Source organism: Gracilinanus agilis, chromosome 3 (genome assembly GCF_016433145.1).
Source record: "Gracilinanus agilis isolate LMUSP501 chromosome 3, AgileGrace, whole genome shotgun sequence".
Classification (NCBI taxonomy): Eukaryota; Metazoa; Chordata; class Mammalia; order Didelphimorphia; family Didelphidae; genus Gracilinanus; species Gracilinanus agilis.
In genome coordinates, this window is record NC_058132.1 from 257,641,581 (window position 1) to 257,663,868 (window position 22,288).

The 22,288-nt window shown below is 32.9% G+C and overlaps 1 protein-coding gene across 2 annotated transcripts in view; it reads left to right on the plus strand.

Moving 5' to 3' along the window:
• The first annotated feature begins 378 nt into the window (after positions 1–378).
• Positions 379–22,288, plus strand: part of LOC123239271 (sodium channel protein type 9 subunit alpha) — a 110,732-nt gene continuing 88,822 nt past the window's right edge. For both annotated transcript variants that reach the window (XM_044666524.1, XM_044666525.1), the window contains exons 1-9: positions 379–636; positions 6,386–6,504; positions 6,873–6,962; positions 7,544–7,672; positions 9,996–10,087; positions 11,101–11,313; positions 17,343–17,406; positions 18,364–18,505; positions 21,383–21,589. In XM_044666524.1, coding sequence (XP_044522459.1) covers positions 379–636; positions 6,386–6,504; positions 6,873–6,962; positions 7,544–7,672; positions 9,996–10,087; positions 11,101–11,313; positions 17,343–17,406; positions 18,364–18,505; positions 21,383–21,589 — 1,314 coding nt within the window. The remainder of the gene's footprint in view (positions 637–6,385; positions 6,505–6,872; positions 6,963–7,543; positions 7,673–9,995; positions 10,088–11,100; positions 11,314–17,342; positions 17,407–18,363; positions 18,506–21,382; positions 21,590–22,288) is intronic.

Consider the following 22,288-nt stretch of genomic DNA (forward strand, 5'->3'; position numbering starts at 1 on the left):
TATTTTTTTGCAGTTCACAGAGTTAGGTTAAGATCTCCTGATCTGGAAGTAAATAGTTGTAATCAAAATATTTTTTGCAGTTCACAGAGTTAGGTTAAGATCTCCTGATCTGGAAGGAAATAGTTGTAAACTATAATAAAGCATGAATCTTGGTTTGATTTCATTTACTTTCAGCTTTAAAGTCAATTTTGGTGGAGAATTCAACTGAAGTATTTAATGTAGATGTCATACATAGCACTTCAGAAAAAGTGCTACTTTTTTGTAAAATATTAACATCTACTTTTATAAATATTTTCTCTTCTTCCCCCACCTCCCCTCCTTTATGCAGGCCTCTTATACAAGGAAAAGAGAGAGAATTGACATTTACAGGATGAAAAGATGGCAACATTGCCTCCCCCAGGACCTGAGAGCTTTGTCTTCTTCACCAGACAGTCTCTTGCACTCATTGAACAACGCATTTCTGAAGGAAAATCTAAGGAACCTAAAGAGGAGAAAACAGATGAAGAAGAAGAAGGCCCAAAGCCAAGTAGTGACTTGGAAGCTGGTAAACAGCTTCCATTTATTTATGGAGATATTCCTCCAGGGATGGTGTCAGAGCCCTTGGAAGATATGGACCCATACTACATGGATAAAAATGTGAGCATTTCCTGTAATCCAAAGAATAGTGTTTTGGTTTCCCTCTCCATACAGGAAGAAATCTTAAATTGAGATAAGATAATTTGATGAAGATAGGGGTGGCAGAAGCTTATATCCATGGTATGAATATTCACCATAAATGCAGCAACTTATTAATGGATATTTACCTTGTTCAGTAAGAGAGGGACAACAGAACTGCTAAGTTCCATTCAGAGCTAAGATGAAGAAGGATGGTAAGAATCAACAATGGGTTGAGGCTTTGAGTTGGGCTCATCAATTCAGTCAGTCAACAAGTAACTATTTATTAAACACCAGCTGTGTGTCATGCACTGTACTAAGTTCTGAGGGGGAAAAAGGCAAATAAAAGTCCCTGCTGTCAAAGAAGGCACAATCTTAATAGGGTAGCAATAGTCAGACAACTGTACAGACAAGATATATACAGAATGAGTTGAAGATGATTGCAGAGGGAAGGTACTTGGATTAAGGAGATCTGACAAAAGCTCCTTGTAAAAGATGAGGCTTAAGCCGAAAATTCAGGGAAGCCGGAAAGCAAGGATGGATATTTTCCCCAAATATTTCTCTCATCATTCACAGTGTCTGAAATTCAATTATAAATTAATCCCTTAAAATGTTTATGATTCCTCTGTGTCCCTCTTGTGGTTTCCTATTAAAATATAGATGAAGTGTACCTTCAGCCATTATCAGAAGAGATTGGTTTCAGATGGCTTTTTTATTGCTAGTAAATTGAGAATAAAGCCTTATGGGAATGGGACACCGGAGAGACCCCTTTGTGGGAGTGACAGTCAGGAAGAGCAGAACACCAGATATCTTAAGATTATGATGAACCAATAGTGAGTTGACCAAAACAGTGTATGTCACCTGCCTTTTCTTTTTTCAATCTCAGAGGTTATAGTAAACAATCAACAAGTATTTAATAAGCACTTTGCACTGTGATTAGCACTTGGGGATGTACAGGAAAGCATAAATAGCCTCTGTTCTCAAAAAGCTTATATTCTAATGGAAGAGAAAGCATGCTATAAACAGGTATATACAAGATTTAGAGTAGAAACAAGGTAATTTTAAAGGGTGAGGCATCACTAGTTTGGGGACTTTAGATCCTCTTGCAACAGCTCATATTAAAACTGAATTGTAAAGGAAGTTAGTAATTCTATAAGATGGAGGTGAGGAGAGAGAATATTCTAGTCATAGGAGAAAGTACAAAACCATGAAGTTGAGAGATGAAACATAATATGTGAGCAACAGCAAATAAACAGAATTTCATTATAAAGTGTTTTAAAGAGAGTATTTGGGTAGAAATTCTGGAAATAGAGGGAAAGATCATATTGTGAAGAGCTTCAAATAAGAAATGGAGGAATTTCTGTTTGACCATAGAGGTAATAGGGAGGCAAAAGAGGTTTTACAGTAGAAGAGAGACATAGATTTTAGGAATATCACTTTGGAAGCTGTGTTGAAAATGGAATCAAGTACATAGGGATTATAGGAAAAGAATACTGTGACTGAGAGCTAACCTAGGATCTTGGCTGTGTGAGTAGAAAGAAGGGAACATATAGAAGTGCTATAGAGATAGAAATCAGAGGTCAAACTAAAAAGTAAAAAGACATCAGACCTAGTTGTTTTGTAGAGATGGCTAGCTAGAGCAGTGTATTGAGTGCTTGACTATGGATCAAGAAGATCAGAAGTCAAATCCAGCTTCAGACACTTATTAGCTTTATGATGCTGGTCAATTAAACTCTGCCTCAGTTTCCTCATCTATAGATGGGGCTAATAAGAGTCTATCTCATAGGGTTGTCAGGAGAAATCAAATAAGATAACATTTGTAAAGTACTTTGCAAAAGTAGATAAATATTACACATTATGATGATGATGAGAATTAAGAATATAGCATGAAAATCTTTTCAGAGAATATAAAGTTCAGTCCAATACTTAAAAAAATAGCTTCCTTAGTAGATATTGTAGAAATTGTGCAGTGTGCATCCATTTTATAGAGCAAAGAAAACAGAGTGAATTGTTGCCTTATTGTAAAGATGCTAAATTCCATGCATTAGACCTTAGGGAGACACTTAAAAGTGAGCAGAAAGAAATTGTGCAAGGTAAAACAAAAACTATGTATTAAGAACTTCTAAGACTACAAGAGATTAAATTTAAGCATATCTTTGTTTTGATATACTTCTGTCTTTAGTTAATGTTCTGTTACAGTTTATGTTTAATGTTCTTAAGAGTATCGAAGAGTATTTAAATTTGCATAAAATTTGAGAACCTGCCTAGGCAGACAATTTTCTTCACCAGAACTCCATATAACCATGAAATTTTGTCTGATTTAAAAACACACAAACAAAAAACCTTGTTACCAAATGAAAAAAAGGGAAAATGTAGCATCATTAATATATTGATTAAGAATAGTGAACGTTTATATCCTTTATAAGTTTTTAATTTTCCATCTAAACCAGAATAACATGCTCTCGTTATGGGTAAATATTATTGGTGGAGGTTGACAAAGTTGTGGAGAGCAGTTTGGTACACCAGCAACCCTTATTTATTACAGAGGAGGGGTAGGGATAGGAAAAAGGAGGTAGGACATATGATAATATATCTCTTAATCCTTATACTCTGTCTAAAATTCTAATCCTATACTAAAATCTCTAAAACCCTATATCTAAAAATCTTCTTGCCCAACAAAATAGGCCTAATTAACCCCACTCTCTCTAACTAATATTAAATTCTCTATCTTATCTAACTAATCGATGAACATTAAATCAATAACAAACCCCTGAAAGTAATTCTATTAACTGTCATTTATAAACTGCCTGTCACACAGACACAAACACAGAAAACTCTTCCCTCAAAGTTCTGGGGAGAAAATCCTTAAGTAACTAGACTCTTTCTCAAATTGATATCTATATCTCAAACTCTCAAAAGTAACTGTCAGATCTTCTTGACTGAGAGAACAACACTGAAACCCCCAGAAATCCTGCTCCCTTGGAAGACAGAGAAAATGGAGTGACTCTTAATTGAAATCTGCCCTTATAAAAACTTCTCTTAAAGAGATAGGGTGATATTAAGAACTTCTGCTCTTACATAGAAACTACTCTTAACAAGACAGAATGAAATTAAATAAAACTCTTTATAACACTCTGTAACCAAATTGATTGCCACTCCTAAGTAACCTCTTAGAGAAGACATAACTAGTTATTTTGTCTAATGATTAAAGATAACTTTTCCAGGAAATTGTGAAGAAGGTGGGTGTCAGCTTCTGTTAGCCAAACGCTAAAATTCTATAAATACTCTCAGTAATCTGCTCCAAGTGTGTGTTTCAGCATGCAGAATAAATGTTGTTTGTTGGAAGGACAAACATAAGCACAATATTTATGCAAAAAGGAGCAACCAAGTAGATGGCAGGTTGTAAGATGATAGTTTAACATAAAGGAAAACACAAACTAGCATATTATTAAGAAAGAAAATTTTATACATCATGGAGACTTGAAAACATAAGAAGCACAAATGCCTGAATTTAAAACCATTTTATGAGAAGCAGTGGAGAAACTGGCATTATCAATAAATCACAATGATTTAATGTTGAGGGAATAATATATTAAACAGCAAAGTACATTCCCATTATGACTGCTTTGCAATGAGATCAAATCATTCCATATCATTGAAATGAAATCTTTACCATATCTCAAGTCTGTATTCCATGTAGATATTAGGAGAGTAAAGCTTTTTTCTTCTTTCAATATGGAAAATTACCTGCTGGTTTCACATGATGATTCCATATACATAGAATATTGAAAAGAAAGTAACGTAATACCAAAACTGTAATTCCTGGAGACAGAAAATAGACATTTGAATCCAAAACCCTGATCTATCAAAGAGGATATAATAACGATTATCATTGTCATTTTGTAATTACTATTAATAACAATAACATTGCATTGTCCAACTCTAATCAGCTCACACAACTGAAATGGTCATGTAGGGCCAGCTTGTTATTTACTACATACTTAATGTTTGAAGAGGATTGTGATACTATATGGTAAGGACTTTATTCAGTAATTTGTCCATTCAAGCTAGTTAGCAACTTTTTTAACCTCAACTGATTCTCATTTACAATTACCATGGTCCAAGAAATATATTTAAAGGAGTCTGAGGGAAGAGATGTTGTTTGTATGGAAATGAAATTAATCTCCTGCCAAGGATTTACAGCTTTTTCTTTGCTTTGTCAACAGTACAATAAACATATTTTGAGCAACTGCTTATAAAAGGTATCATGTTATGGTGCCAGGTGTACAAAGAAAAAAATATATATCCTGCCCCCAAGAAGCTTAAATTCTAATGGAAGATATAGTACACTTGTGATTATATACATATTTAGACTTGTGAAGAGGAAATGAATGCTAAAAACTGGAAGACAGTGTGATCAGGAAAGATACGAAAGCAGAAGTAGCACCCGAAGTGAGACTAGTAGTAAGATAATGATTACTTAGGGAAAGGTTTCTGTTCTCTTGAATATAGGCTGACTCCTTTTTAACATGAGAGAAATGTACTAGATAATCTCAAATGTCCCTTCATGGTTTGACACTCTGTGATTCTATTCCAACTTCCTTTCCCAATATGCTCTTTCCAAATCTCACCAAATTGGAAACAAGAAGGATAATGAAGAAAGGGAATGAAAATAATCAAAAGATCAAAAATTTTAAAATAATAAGTCTTTACCTTTAAACTATTACAAATGACTTCAAGGATTGTGTAGTAGAAATAAATTTTCTCAGGAAAGAGTTTAAACATAAATTTGTTTTTATTACAAATTATTTCATTAATCCTATTTTTCATAATTATATTAATGTTTTAGGTACTTTCTGTCCAATTAGTATCATTTAGTTTTTTCCTTAAAGCAAACTAGTTGTATGAAGTTGGTTAAGAAATTTAATCTTTTGTTTTCTTCATCTGAAAAATAAGATGGCTGAACTAGATCATCCAACCATCCTAGCTTTAAAATCCCATGAATCTATGAAATTGTAAGTTTTATATTGATTTTACATTTGGGAGACATCATTAAGAAAAATTGTTTTGCCATTAACCCAACTATGTAGAAAGCTCTATTGATGACTGGTAGTAATTCTTTATTATTTATGTTATATAGGACATTTAATTCTATAGAAAGAATGTGTTATTCTCCAATAGTAAATTATTTTCACAAAGCATTCATTTAATGTGTTATGCTATTTGCTCTTACATCTGATTAACATAAGGAATAAATTTTTCTTCTCATAATTCATCCCCAAAATAGCATTACACAATTGTGTCTCTCAGTTTTCTTTAACCAGCACTTTCATTAAAATACAACATATATTTTTCCTTCAAAATAACTAGTCTGTGTTCTGCCCTATTGAGTGATTTATGTTTAAAATCCATTTTGTTGATCTTGATATACTATACTAGCAGAGAATAATGTTGTCCGATAAATTCAAGTATAATTATTTTAACCAAAGGTCATCATAATTTATTTGAATTATGAGGGAATATCAAACAAAGAGAATCAGAGTCCAAATGGAAGGAGCCCTTAATGTTTATCTTGTTCCACATGATGTTCATGCAGTATTCCTAATATTTACTATTGGTGGTTTGGGAGACTTTCTACAGTTGAAACGAATTGTCATGAATAAATGAAAGCAATTTAATTAATTAAAATTTAAATTCTCAATTTCACATCATTTTCTTTTTTCTCTTGCAGACGTTCATAGTATTGAATAAAGGGAAAACAATTTTCCGATTCAGTGCCACCCCTGCCTTGTATATTTTAACACCTTTCAACCTGATTAGAAGAATTTCTATTAAGATTTTGGTTCATTCATATCCTTTTCCAATGACTTTCTGATAGTATTTCCTTTAAAAAAAACAACTTCTACTGACTAAATACATTTCTATTTCAATCTTCAAATGAAGTTTTTCCATTTGGAAAGAATGTTTAAATTTCTCAACTGGAATAAAATTTAATGAAAGATTTATGCATTGACATATAGACTAAGTAGTGTTTTGAGACATTGTGCAAATATTTGGCAGTGTAGACACGCAACATTAGGTGGGGGAAAAAGGGTCTTTTTGGAAAAAATATTCGATCAGTGATTTTATATTTTCATTATTTAGACTATTGTCTTAATTGAATGCAGATAATGTATCTAATATGACTTGTTATATTACATTCCTTGATTCTGACCCACTTTATTCAGCATGCTCATCATGTGTACTATCCTGACTAATTGTATATTTATGACATTGAGTAGCCCTCCAGACTGGACAAAGAATGTTGAGTAAGTTTGCCTGGCAAAATGCCCATTTTAAATGCTGAATATTCCTAATTCCATTCTGAATTAGAATATTTATCCCTTTTATAGCTGCTATACTTTTTGTTGTTGTTTCCCTGTCTCTGAGAAGTAAGGATTATTATGAATATCATTGAACTATCTAGAGAAGATTTCATAGGATCTGAGTCTCTGGTCTTCTGAACCCCTTAAGGACCCACCTGGGCGGTTCAGAGAAACTCATCACCAATTTGACCATGGGGTGATGTATTTTTTGCTGTAACTCTGAAAAACTATGTATTGAGTTATAGAGAAGTTTACAATCTTCATTGTTGATGGAAATGGCCACACTAATTAAATCGTAGTTCCTTAAGAAAGAATGTATTAAATATGATTGCTCAATTTTGGCTATGGCCCATACTAACAGGAAAGTATAACTACAAACAGGGATTACATAAAATATACTTGGTGCTGGGTTACTACTCTAGGGAGGTGGCTTATTTATATGGATTCATATCAGTTCTAGCCCCTTTGATCCTAAATGCTCTGCTATTTTTGGTTATAATGTTCTTATGGATGCTTGCCCTCAGGTACACTTTTACGGGAATATATACTTTTGAATCACTGGTAAAAATTCTTGCAAGAGGCTTCTGTATAGGGCCATTTACTTTCCTTCGTGATCCCTGGAATTGGCTTGACTTCATTGTCATTTGTTTTGCGTAAGTATTACTAATTTTTAAAATTACTTATATATTGCCCAAAGAGTTTCAGGTTACTTATATTTAATCCTCAGAATTTGATTGTTAAGAAAAGTTTAACCTCTGTGTTACCAGTTTTTGATTTCTAGAACAGTAAAGCATAGGTTGATTTTATACATTGTTCAGGTTCACCTAAAAAATGGAAAATCAATCCACTGAAAAATTTCACCAAGCACATTGTCAGGATACCAATAAATGCATGATAATTCAGAAGAAAATAGTTTAATAAGAAAGTCTCAAACATTGTATCCCACAGAATTTTTGTCAGATATCATATGAAGCACTGGAAATAAAAAAAAATCAAAAATGTAATCATTGTAGAGTTGTAAACTCAGTGAGTTTACATTTTCTAGGAAGATGTATTTAAGTAAAGGACTACAAAGTATTTGGGAGGTGGGCATTAAGAGTAGCCAGGGTGAGATTTAACCCTGATCTCTTCTCTCTCTTTATCACTCTATGTATACAGGTGTGTATGTACTTATAATATGTATATAAATTTGTATAGAATGTATCACATGTGCAAATATCTAAATACACACATATAGTTATATGTGTGTATATATGCATTTGTAGGTTTGAACTCCCCCAAACTAGTACTGCTATCCCCTTCAAAATAATTACCTTGTGTTTATATTGTAGTTATTCCTCTATAGAACATAAGTTCCTTGGGATCAGCTACTGTTTCTTTTTGTCTTTATACCCCCAGGCCCTAACAGAGTATCTGCCACATGGTTGGCACCTAATAAAAGCTTATTGCTTAACTGATTGAGTAAGATACAATTTTGGAGGCTCATCTTCTAATTATAAGAAATGCACACATGCATAGGTATATACAGGAATGTACTTATAAGTATTTAATATTCAGCTTTCTACAGAAGGGGAATCTGCATTATTAACACTCTTTCCATCACTCTCTTCAGTCTAGATAATCTGCAAAACGATCTCTGATTTTTAGCATTTTCCAATTCCCAAGGTATAATGCTCACATTGAAAATTTAGCAATTGACTCTTGCAAATTGGTTTGAGCTGGCTCCAGCACATTTCTGCACATATAGACAATAAAATAACAACAAAAAATCTTAATATATTATTTCATTTGGAAATGGGAATAGAGACTATTTTGAAAAAGTATGTGTGTGTATGTGTGTGTGTGTGTATACATATGCACATTCAGGGTGTTCCAAAACTCTTAGTGTTGTTTTAAACTTAAAGCATGCATGCTTGTATACATTTATTTTCACATCACATACCAACGCACACGCATACAACATGCATTGCACACATGCACACACGTGTGGATGCAATGTGTAGTCACTTACACCCAATATACAGGTATGTGCATGTGTGAAATGTCATGTGTGCATATACACTATCATTTATTTTCATTATGTATAAACATGCATTATATATATGTTATGTGTATATGTCATATACATACTTCTAACAATATATTTTCACATGTGTTCATGTATATGCAGTGCATGTTAAGGATACAAACATTTAAAAATGAATTTAGCAACAACACAAATGTATATGTGCATTGTGCACACTTTTTAGAGGAAAATATATTCATGCATGTTCAAATAGCTTAAAATTGCACCAGGCTTTTGGAACAACTGTTTATAAATAAATACATATAAGGTGTTCCCTTCATATACTACACATACACATACCCCATGCATACATAGATACAGCTTAAAATTCCACTGTGACAAAACTTGGGACAACTTGTATATCTATATACACACAGTTCTTTTTGATATTCTTTCTGTATTGATTTCCAGAATTAAACAATGCTTTAAGTTTTATTATTTTCAATAATGGCACATTTGGAGTGTTTTATGTGGAGACTTTCCTCTTTTTAGTCACCCCTTCACATGTGGTATTTTTTTTAAATGCAGTACTACTAAAATTCTGGTAATATATCTAAATTCTTAAGTCTGTTCAGCACAGCAATTGCTATAAAGAGGATATCCAAGCTTTGCTTTGGAATATTTTTGCAGATATAAATCTTTCCTAGGAAATTAAATTGTCATCTTGTTAGTTTTTGAGACTCATAATTATTCCTCTTCAGTAAATTTTACACATGAATAGTTATGTATCCATTTTGTCTATTAAAATCCATTTCCTTGATAATAATGTAAGAAACACCAACTCTGCTGCATGTAAAATATGACTGAGTTTTTAAAAAATGAGTTCAAAAGCATAAAGAGTTCCTGATAAAAGGCATGGGTAAGTAACATAAATTGTCTAAATTCTGAATAACTCTGGTTTAATTCTACAGGTTTTTAACAGAATTTGTAAACCTAGGCAATGTTTCAGCTCTTCGAACTTTCAGAGTCTTGAGAGCTTTGAAAACTATTTCTGTAATCCCAGGTAAGAAGTGGTTGGTGTGAAGCATCAGGCCCTTCATATCTCCAACTGTGGGTTGTTTTATTTGTGTGTGTGTGAGTGTGTGTGTATGAGTGAGTTGTCATTGTGTCTGTGTGTGAACTCCCCTATACAGATATGTGACAGAGTTTGTGGATCTGGGCAACGTCTCAGCGTTGAGAACATTCAGAGTTCTCCGAGCGTTGAAAACAATTTCAGTCATCCCAGGTGAGAGAGAGGTTAAACACCGAGGCTGATTTTGATACTACTATTCATGACACCTAAAATCAGGAATCAAATAACTGTAGACTTTAATGAAAATAAATACTTTTCAAAGTACTGGCATTTGAGTCAAAATCAGCCTTTGAGTTTAATCAATAATTGCATGAGTTTTGCAGAAGGTATGCAGCCCTTTGGCTCGCATCTCTATTTGAAATTTCTTTTCCTTCCAAAACTCTTTCCTTTAATGTACATGCAGGATTGAAAATTTCAAATAGTTTTCATAGTTGAATTCTTAGTAGAATTAGGAAAAAAAAAGGATGACAAATATTAGCATGAGGTATTGCATGGCGTAGTTTTATCAAGATGCTTTTCCTCTACAAACAACTTCTTAACTAAACATGTACATGTTATGTATTCTGGGTCAGAAATCAGCATCTTTATTACCCAGTCACTAATATACAATTAAAGGGAGTCAGTTTGTTTGGAAAGCATTAATAGAATGAGGATTTTTCTCTTCCTCAGTTCTGTGATCAAGCATGAATAAGCCGATTGTTCTTTTTTGGCATCCTAACAAGGATTTGGGATTATCTCGTCCCATGTATAATCAAACCCTCACAGTTAAAACATAGACAAATATTCAGCTCTACATTTATCTCTCTGAACTATTCCTATGAACAAGATCACTTCATTGATAGAGGAATACTGCATGTATCTTGCAGCTTGTAGGAGAGTGAGTTTGGAATGTTACCTGGTTCCCCTGCTTTATTTTCTCATCATTGACACCTCTTTGTTTTCAGGCTTAAAGACTATTGTTGGAGCTCTGATCCAGTCAGTCAAGAAGCTTTCAGATGTCATGATCCTGACCCTGTTTTGTCTCAGTGTATTTGCTCTCATCGGGCTACAGCTCTTCATGGGCAACCTGAGACATAAGTGTGTGCGCTGGCCTTTAGAAGATAAAAATATCACAATAGAAAACATAAGTGTTCTTTGTGACTTGGAAGATTACAAAAGTAAGAAGTGCTGCTACTATTGAAGAAGGTTAAAAGCATGTTGTCTTCTGGGAAATGTGGAAAGGCTGAGTTTCTAGTTCGGTTAAAACCCACTCCCATGCATTTACTGGTTTAGTCAACTCAGAACGCAAGTGTGTGTGTGTGTGTGTGTGTGTGTGTGTGTGTGTGTGTGTGTGAGAGAGAGAGAGAGAGAGAGAGAGAGAGAGAGAGAGAGAGAGAGAGAGAGAGAGAGAGAGACTATGTTTGCTTATAAACATCAGCAAGCCAGTATGATACAGTAAAAAGAACATTGGCTGAAATAGGAAGTCTTGGTTTCAAATCCTACTTCTGGAACTTTTCCTCTGGTTCCTCTTCCTCTTCCTTTCCCTTCCTCTTTCTTTTTCTCTCCTTTTCTTCTTCTTTCATCATTATTATACTATTTGAGTGTCACCTGGTGGCACAGTGGATAGAGGCACAGGGGAAAATATCAGGAAGACTTGAATTTTTATCCTTAGACACTTAACTGGTTATGTGATCTTTCAGCAATCTGCTGATTGCTTCAGTTTCTTTTTGTAAAATGATGATAATAGTAACCCCTATATCTGAAGGTTATTTAAATTTTTTTAAATTTAAATTTTATTAAAAAATTTTTTCCATGGTAACATGATTCATGTTGTTTCCCTCCCCGTCTCAGGGTTGACAAGCTATTCCACTGGATTATACATGTATTTTCACTCAAAACCTATTTCTATATTATTCATTTTTTAATAATCTTTTAAAACCAAAACCCCAAGTAAACAAGTGATAAATCTCATGTTTATTCTGGATTTCTACTCCCAATGCTCTTTCTTTAGATGTAAATAGCATTGTTTCTCTGAGGATATTTTGAGGATCAAATGAGATAATCTTTATTTTAAAAACTATTATTACAATACTTTATAAATATTTGCTTCCTTCTCCTTCTCCCTTTCCTTTTTTTCTTCCCTTTCCCATCCTCTCCCCATTAGATGTGTAACTGTGAACAAATCTCTGGGATTTCATTTCATTTTATACTCTGTGAAATGAGAGAATTGGGTCTAAATGCCCTTCAAGGGCCCTTTCAGTTCAAAGACTGTGGAGCCTAAGATCTCATTGATATCATCACATATATGTTTTGGTCTTTTAAAAATGGAATTTGATGGGAAGTTAAGTGGCTCAGTGGATTGAGAACCAGGCCTAAAGATGGGAGATCTTCAATTCAAATATGACCCCAGATACTTTCTAGCTGTGTGACCCTGAGCAAGTCATCTAATCCTAATTGCCTAGTCCTTACTGCTCTTCTGCCTTGTAGCCAACTCTTAGTATCAATTCTAAGAATGGAGCTAATGATTTTTTTAAAATGGCATATGTACACACAGAGGGCAGTCTCAGAACTCTGACAAGAGAAAAGCCCTCAGAGTCCCAATCAAGTATCAGAAAGTTATGGTCAAGATTCCACAAGACGTGGGAGCTGACAGTATAAATGAGTGGATTTCATGGAATAAGATATTCCCAAAATCAAAATTTAAAGATTTACAATGAAAAATAGTCTCTCAAATAAAACTGAGTATAATTCTTCAGGGGATAGATAAATGGATATTTAATCAAACAAAGGATTTCCAAGCATCCCAGATGAAAAGAACAAATTGAGAAGACACTTTGAAATAAAAAGTTAGGAGCTAAGAGAAATATAGACACATATACATATTAGATCAGTTAGAAAGAATTATTTGGGGATGAATTATTTATATGCTAAATAGGGGAGGAAAAAAACTTAGGTCTTCTCAAAATACTAATATCTGTTGAGAAAGTTAAATAAGATAGAGGACCAAAATGTGATTTTATTTCATTTTTTTCTATTTTAATACCTTAAAAGAAGGCACAAAGTGATAAGGGACTATCCTGAGGAGGAAAGGAAAGGAAGAGAACAGGGAGGAATTTTACTTACATAACAGGGATATATGACATAACAATATATAAATATAGAGGAAGATATGTGGAGAAAAGACATACCAGGAATTTCATTTTCATTTAAAAGAGAAAAAAATAGGTTAAACATGCAAACACCATTAGATACATAGAGCATACTTTAGAAATATTCCTGGTACAGCAAATAGATGGAGATGGAGGAAAGTTTAAGAAGGCAGAATAGGTCAGAGAATAGTAAAAATGAAAAACAGACTAATGAGATGATGGGAGCATGAAGGAAATAAAAAGAAAAAAATGAAGACTACAACTTTTACTGCTTATGTTACTTTAAAACAAGTCTCTTAACCTTAGTAGGCCTTACTTCTTAATCTGTAAAGTAAGGTGAATAAAATTAGGTGGTCTCTAATTTGCCCTTTAAGCTCTTGTCTAAAACTGTTGAAATTAATAATCAGCTAATTCTCCATCTTAATAGTCATATTACTTTTGGATTTGAGAACTCGTCAGGTAAAGATATTTTGTTTAAACAATAATATTCTTTGAATGGTGTTCTTCATTTCTTCCTTAGGCCATTATTCTATTTGAAAACTAATCAGGTTACACCATTTTTTCTTTTATTTTCTGCTCTTTTTCTCAGACATATAGCATGAAAAGATGTGTTCACCTACTACCAGTGATGAATTTACCTTTTAAAAATTATTTTTACTTTTTTCAGATTATATTTAAATACAATTTTAATAATCATTTTCTGACATTTTCCAGTTCATGTTTTATTCCTATCTCCCACATTTCACTACTCCCCAAAAGGCAAGGAATATGATATATGTTGTACATCTATTATCATACAATATATATTTTCATGTTGGTCAGGTTTTGAAACAAGACACGTTGCTTATGCTAGAGAAAAATTCATGGAGGAAATAAGTTGAAGAATGGTGTGTTTCAGGCTGCATTCAGATTCTACCCATTTCTTCTACAGAGATGAATATCCTTTTTTGTTATGAATAAATTTAACTTTGATGATAATCATGCTTTTACTTCCCACCTTATTGTTTGACAGTGATATTATCAAAAAACAAAGCAATTAAAGAAGGAGAGCATCACCATCAAAAAAAGGCTTAAATTTATAAAATTAGTGTTCAATGAAATTAAAAATCTATAGTGTGAATTTCATCCAGGCTTCCAGTTATCAATGCCATGAAGAATATAGTTTATAGTAGTATAAGTTTTTCTGTCAAGTAGAACTGGATCTTACAGATAAAAAAACTGAAGTTTAAAGAGGTTAAAGTGATTCATTAAAGGTCACAGATTAAGTCACTGAACCAGCATTTTAACAGGTATCATAGGATCATAGATTTAGTATGGGGATCATGCAAAAAAAGTTATCCTCTTACTCTTAGTGTAGCACTCTTTCCCCTATACCAAAATGAATATGAATAATCCCTTGCCATAACTAAGTGGTAAGAAATACTTTAAAAATTGAAATTCTGTTATCAACATTTTCATATTTCCTACTCTAGAACTGAGATTCTCTAGAGATGAAATGCACCATAAATAACTATCAAAGGAAATGACTAAAACAGTATATGGAGGGCAAAAGAAGTTATGAAAATGTTATATATACATATGTGTATATATATGAACTATATTATATATCTTATATAATAAATTTTATATAATGTATATAATAACCTTTATATAATGGATATATTGTATTTTATTGTGTATTACATATATATATATATATATATATACCATTTTCACAACTTCTTTTGCCCTCCATGTACTGTTTTAGTTCATATATATGTGTGTATACATATATATATATATAATGTGTATGTATGCATATATACATATATATATATAATATGTGTATGTATGTATATATACATATATATATATTCTTGAAAAGGAACATTCTTGGTTGCAGTACAGTTGTTTTAAAATAAGTTTTTTGTTTTGTGCTCAAGAAAAGTCACTTAACATAATTCCATGAAATGCTCATCCTGTCTTCACTTGATATTTGACTAGAAACTTAAGGCAGCTAAGTGGTACAGTTAATAGAGTTCTGGGTCTAAAGTCAGGAAGACCCATCATTAGTCAAATACTGGTTTTAGACTCTTGATAGACTAACTTGTCCAGTTTTTCCTTTTTTCATTTAAAAGAAATACATCAGTTTATATATGACAAAAGCTATTCTTAAGGACTACATTGTTTAGGAATTATTATGAAATGTTCAAACCAACTTTAATTACTTTAATTTCTGTTTCATCATTTTTGCATTTAATCAAGGAGCTTTATTTCAGTGAGAAATTTACTGCTAATGATCAGCAATTATTTTTGTCATCTTAGATCATTTGTGGACCAGTTAATTCTGAATAGCATTAACTAAATTCACACTATTTGAAGTCATAATTATATAAAATAGTTTTGTTGGTTATAGCCCAATGAATATATATATATAGTGCCTGGGTTTGCATTTTATCTTACAATTCCATGGTTTGTAAATGCCTAGAATTCCATATTTACAGTTTCATTCCTTTTGTATTAAACTAGCCAGGATTTGGACCTAGTTAAGTATACTTGGAAGAAATAACACAGTAAGCTTTATCTGTATCAATGTTCACATCATTTCTCTTGCTATAAACTCTTCAGTAATTCCCTGTTGCTTAAGGAGCCAAAGTTCTTTAGTTTTCAAGGCCCTCTACATTAAGACTCCAAATATACCTTTCAATGTTATTTTCTAATGTGTACCTACATGTATTCCATAATTCGGCCAAGTTATATTATTATTAAGATTAAAAATAATAAAGACTGATATAAATATATAAATTAGTATTTTAATTAAAGCCATGCTGATAGATAAAGTCATTAGACCACGTGCTTGTAAGAATTCAAAACTGCCGCTTCAGCCATAATTACCTCCCCTCTCATCCTGCGCCCAGTAGCTAAAGAGCAAGTTCAAAGTCACTACAGGAGTTTATATCCCTTCTCTTACATCATCCCACTTCCTGTCTACCATGAGGAATCATGGGAAATGTAGTTTCAAAGTCTCCCACATGTCCATAGTAAATATATATACTTTTAGATGGCATTTCCTAAATTTCACTTTTACATTATTGACTAGTTCTAGAACATCCTTGAACTTTTCAGCCTCCCTTCCTTTGTCCATGCATTGTTTTTTTCCCCTCTGAATGAAATAACCAAATCCTTTCTAGAGAATAGAGTTTTTATAACTTTGCCTATACTCATGGCTATTTCTACATCTAAATACAAGGCAGTGTGGCATAGTGGTGGCCTTGAATCTGACATATACTGACTATTGGAACCCTAAGAAAGCCATATAACTCTCTAAGAGTATTAATTGCCAAGAATAGATCATGGCTTGTATAACGTTTGAAAATGATCTTGGTAGAAGGAATTTCTTTACTTTCAAAAGTTCATTCTCATTCTCTCTCATGTCTCTTTAATCTCAAATATGTGTGTATGTACATATACACATATAGAGCTATACATATGTTTGCATGCTATCATATTCTTATATTAATATCTATATTTATATTATACAATAATTTTATATATCACATGTATTACGTAGGCACATATACATACATGCTTTAATGCACGAACACATGCATGTGTATACATTTGAAAATATGTATATCTATATGAGTGACAGGAGAACTTGAAGACATGAGGACTGATTTCGTTGGTGTAGGTAGGGAAATATGTGCATATGTATGTATAGAAAGAATGTGTCCACATATGTGTGCACGTATTAACATGTATATGTATGTACATGTATTTAAGCAATATGCATATGTGATGTTTTTACGAATGTATGTGTGTGTGTATATATATATATATATATATATATATATATATATGTATATACCTATATTGACACATACACCCGAACAAAGAGAGAGAATAAATATTACAAAAGAGAAAAAAGGGAAAGGAAATGAGATCTTAACTTTAGAAAATAAAACTTTGCCGATTTCATGTCTTCTTTCTCATACAGCCTAAGATCTTGGTAGCTTTAAGATGTTGTAACTGCAAACTTATTCACTTATGGTACTTTCTTTCATATTCTTTCTACACAGGCTATTTCTATCATTTGGAAGGACAAAAGGATGCTCTTCTTTGTGGTAATGGCACCGATGCAGGGTAAGCGACGTTGAAGTTTTATTCCACAAGTTCTAAGTGGCCATACAATGCCAATATATCTGGTGACCAGAACCACAGGCTACATTCTGATGATTAGAAGTCACAAAAATTATAAAATCACATGCCTTAAAATTATACATATAGGCAATAATGGAATTAATAAACTAATTTTCTCCCCAAATTTATTGTTGTGTTTTTCTGCCCTTTACTTAGAGGGCTCAGAAAGTAAGGCAGAATCTTACTGTCAGAGCATCCTCTAAAAGGCAGTGATATGGTTTTATATTCTTCTGGTAAGAAGTGAGGTTATGTTTAGGATAGTTAGAATTATTCCTCCCACCCTCTAGCCCTTATCTAAGTATCCCTTGTATGGACCTGAGTGCTATAAAGCTAGGCTTATTCCAAACAGATGGAAAGTATGGCTTTGGGTTAATGACATTTGCAAATAGAGACCATGATATTATGCCTTTTCTATCTTCTGATGCATATTGTACAGTGTTCTACGCATAGAAGGCATACAATCGATCAATATTTGTTGAATTGCCTTGCTATTGGCTACCTCAGCACTTAACATTTGGTATTTAAAGATGGCTTAATGAAAATTTAATGTACTTCAATATACCAAGTCTGGTACCAGGACTCTACTTGGATCCTTTCCAGCTTGGTGTAAGAGGAACCATCCAGATTATGTTGAGGATTGTTGGCATAACTCTTAAGAAAGTTTAAAGTCCTGGCAAGAATTTTCACGAGGGAAATCGATAGCTTGAACATCTCTGCAAGGCATTGTCTAATTCACTCCGAGATTTCTGCTTTGAGTTTAATTCCTATGTAACTGTCAGCAGGTTTCTAGCTTTGGTTAGACATTGTGCATTTCTACCCCATGTCTGAGGTATTCATCACCTGTGCCCTGAACATATTCTGAAGACAGTCTAAATTGCAATACCTGTTTTTCATATGTAGCCAGTGTCCAGAGGGATATATGTGCGTGAAAGCCTGCACCAATCCAGATTATGGCTACACAAGCTTTGACACTTTCAGTTGGGCCTTCTTGGCCTTATTTCGTTTAATGACTCAAGATTTCTGGGAAAATCTTTACCAACAGGTAAGAGCCTATTGAGGCAAATACCATATTTTGTAAATAAAATAAAATGGGGGAAGGAATTGATTCCATGATTGAATTTTTAAACTTTTAAAAAATTATACATAGAAACAATTTTTGACAATTGTTTTCTGACATTTTGTGATTCAGGTTCTCTCCCTTTCCACCTCTCCAAGGCAGTAAACTGTTATAGTTTAAACCAGTGATTTGATGCAATACACATTTCCATATTCCTCATGCTATGATAGAAGAAGCATATCACACATACAATTAAAAAATGAAGGAAATAAAGTGAAAGATTGTGTACTTTGATCAGCAGTCAGACACTAACAATTCCTTCTTTAGCTGTGGATAGCATTTTTATCAGGAGCCCTTTGGGGTTTTCATGGAATCTTGTTTTGCTGATAATAGTTTAGTGTTTCACACTTGATCATTGCACAATATTTCTGTCATTGTATAGACTATTCTTCTGGTTTGCTCCCTTCACTTTGTAGCATCAGTTCGTGTAAGTCTTTCCAGGTTTTTCTGAACTCATCTTTGTCATTTCTTATGGCACAGTTGTATTCCATTACAGCAATATACTAAAACCTGTTCAGCCATTCCCAAATTGATGGATATCCTTTCAGTTTTAATTTCTTTGTCACTAAGAAAAAAGTGCTGCTAAAAAATTTTTTTTTCAAGTAAATCCTTTTCTCCCATTTCAGAAATTCAGATCTCTTTGGGATACAGACCCTATAGTGGTATTGCAATACCACTACTATTTTTCAAACTCCATTTCTAAAATTCAGCTATAGTGAGTTTCCAGTTCTGTTATGCAAAGTTAGAAAAAAATTAAGGATTGAAGGACTTGAAAATCATAGACCCCAAAATGAATGAAGAGACTCCCTTCCCAAGAATTAGGGCTTAGAAAATTTATTTAGTTCATTATCTGCCAAGTATCATTTTTATCTTCTTGTCACAAAATTAATTAATAAATTACTACTTTCATTTTACTTCAGCGACAAGAGTTTTTATAGCTTTCAAAATTTACCTATCTGAATCCTAGAAAATAATTTATTTGCTGTGATAATCTATTTTATAATATCTTACATATTAAATAAATGCCAATTAAAGTGGATTTGGAAAAGTATTGATAAAAACAGTAGACAAAAACATCCTGATATTTCATATTCACTGCATAGCTCTGATATGTTACTGTAGAAATATAAAGTCAAAGTAATCAAAGATATTCCATTTAATTAGTCACTACTATTATCTCCTTTATGTTTGTATATTTCTAAAAAATTAAGCTTCGTGGGATACAGGAAGTAATGTCTGAATCAGAATAGTATAAATTTGTTTTTGTTTTTTACTGTATCTATGATATCATCTGTATAGGATGCTCCTAGTGAAAAATTTCCTCTATTTATAAACTTGGGTTTTGGAGGTTAAAGTAATTAAGTAAGGTTAAGTAACTGGGTTAGGATCACTATATATACATTTTTATGTGTGTATACATACATATATATGTTATATGTAAATTGCAGTATCTAATATATCTAATATATTAAGTAATATATTCCTGAGTCTGAAACTGGATCTCTCGTCATTATACCATGCTTAGGTTACTTTTTTTAAATGTTTATTATATTTCTGTAACAATTGAATTATATGCTAAATAATTATTAGGAACTGAATCATAGTTCAAGCTTAGTATGAAAATATTTTTTCTGACGTATAAATTGCTGAAGTTTCTCTGTTGTGCTGATTATTTGCTACTCAGATATCTGAAAATAAAGTTATATAATAGAAGATTTCTGAGGGTGTATATGTATTGGGAAGTTGGGGGGAAAACAAAGAGAAAATCAACAGCAAATACAGTTAAGAAGGCTTTCCATAATAGAGGGGGGGAAATGAACATCTCATCATTGTCCCTTTTTACTATCTGTGTGTCCTGTTTTTCTATACCATTTCGTTTTGTAAATAGTAATGAGCTACCAATAGTCAGTCATATGCCATCTTTTTGCGATTTCCATGGTTTCTCTTCTCTCTAAGCTCATACCTAACCAATTACCTACATGTTAGAATGTTTTCATAAATTTAGAATAAAATAATATGTAGATTGCATTGATTTGGGGCCAGTATTATATACTATAAAAGTTATTTTGTATGAAGGTGGAAGCACAGGTTTTTAGACTTGAAAAGGAATTCCTAGATCATTTATTCTAAAATGATTTCTGAAATCATCAATGACTAGTAAAGCTATTAATTTATTAAAATATTTATGGAGATATTCTCAGATTGTGAATAAACACAGTGTAGTTATAATAAACTATTGCTTTTGTCACTTAGAGCAGTAGCATCAAAAAAACAGAAAGGAATTCCTGCTGCTGCATATTGTCTCAGGACAAATGAGTATTTTCTATGTTAAATCTGTTTTCATTTTATAAAATAGTTACCAAGTACATTTTAAGCTGAATCCTTTAATTCATCCTGGGAAACCTGCAGGCCAACTGTGAGTTTGATGCCTGATTTTGACCACCTTTCTCTAATTATGAAAACAGAGAGATTTAGCATTATGCCTGAATACAGTATTCACATAAGAGATGGCCAGATATTTATGCTACGTACATTTTTGTTTTAGGACTAGTAGTATTTTCATTGAGATAGTCAATGAATACATGTGGAAAGGCACCCTGTATGAAATTATACCATATGACTTCTATTAAACTTCTTGGTTATTTATATTCTATACTAAGTAGAGCATTATCTCCTTGAGAAAAGAATCTATCTAATTTTTATGTTAGCCTTTCTAGTGCCTTATATGTGGTAAGTGCATAATAAATGGATTATAAATTGAACCTAAATTAGAAAATAACTTTTTCTTTCTCATTTCTCCAGACCTTACGTGCTGCTGGGAAGACTTACATGATATTTTTTGTTGTGGTGATTTTCTTGGGCTCATTTTATCTGATAAACTTGATTTTGGCTGTAGTTGCCATGGCCTATGAAGAACAGAATCAGGCAACTATCGAAGAAGCCCGGCAAAAAGAGTTGGAATTTCAGCAGATGTTAGACCGACTTAAAAAAGAACAAGAGGAGGCAGAGGTATCATAGAACTGGCTTAAAAGGCTTCACAAAAATAGAAGTCTAAAAGTTACTTCCAGAACTCCTGACTCCCTGATTCCCAAACAAGATTCATCTAATGGCTTCTTCCTTCGCTTATACTAAATTTTAAGTGAAACTGTGCTTGAATCACAATTTGAAGGGAACGTGATAGTTTAGAGAAAGAACCGTCCTTCTCTAGATTAGTGTAGATATCACTTAATTTCATTCATCACTGAGCTGTCAAAAAAATTATCCTAAAGCCCAAGTCTACTACCCCTTTCAATAAAATCCAGTGGCTCCCTATCACCTTCAGATGTAAAATGAAAAATCTTTTGCTTGACATTCAAAGCCCTTTACAACCTTTCCCATCCCTTTCCAGTCTTTTTACTGATTACAACCCTCCTCCATTCACGGAAACCATCTCCCTCCCCTGAACTGTTTTTCCTTCTCCCTCATTCATGGAGGGATTCCCCTCTTCACCTCCATCACCTAGTTTCCTTAGTTTCCTTCAAATCCCAGTGAAAAGGAAGGCTTTCTTCATCCTCCTTAATTCTGGCACCTTTTCTATGTTATTTATAATTTTTCTTATGTATAGCCTATTTGTATATGCTTGTTTGCAACTTCCCAGTCTGCCTCCCCAGTTAGATTGTGAGGTTCTCAATGGCAGGCACTGTCTTTTATCTTTCTTAGCTAGATAGC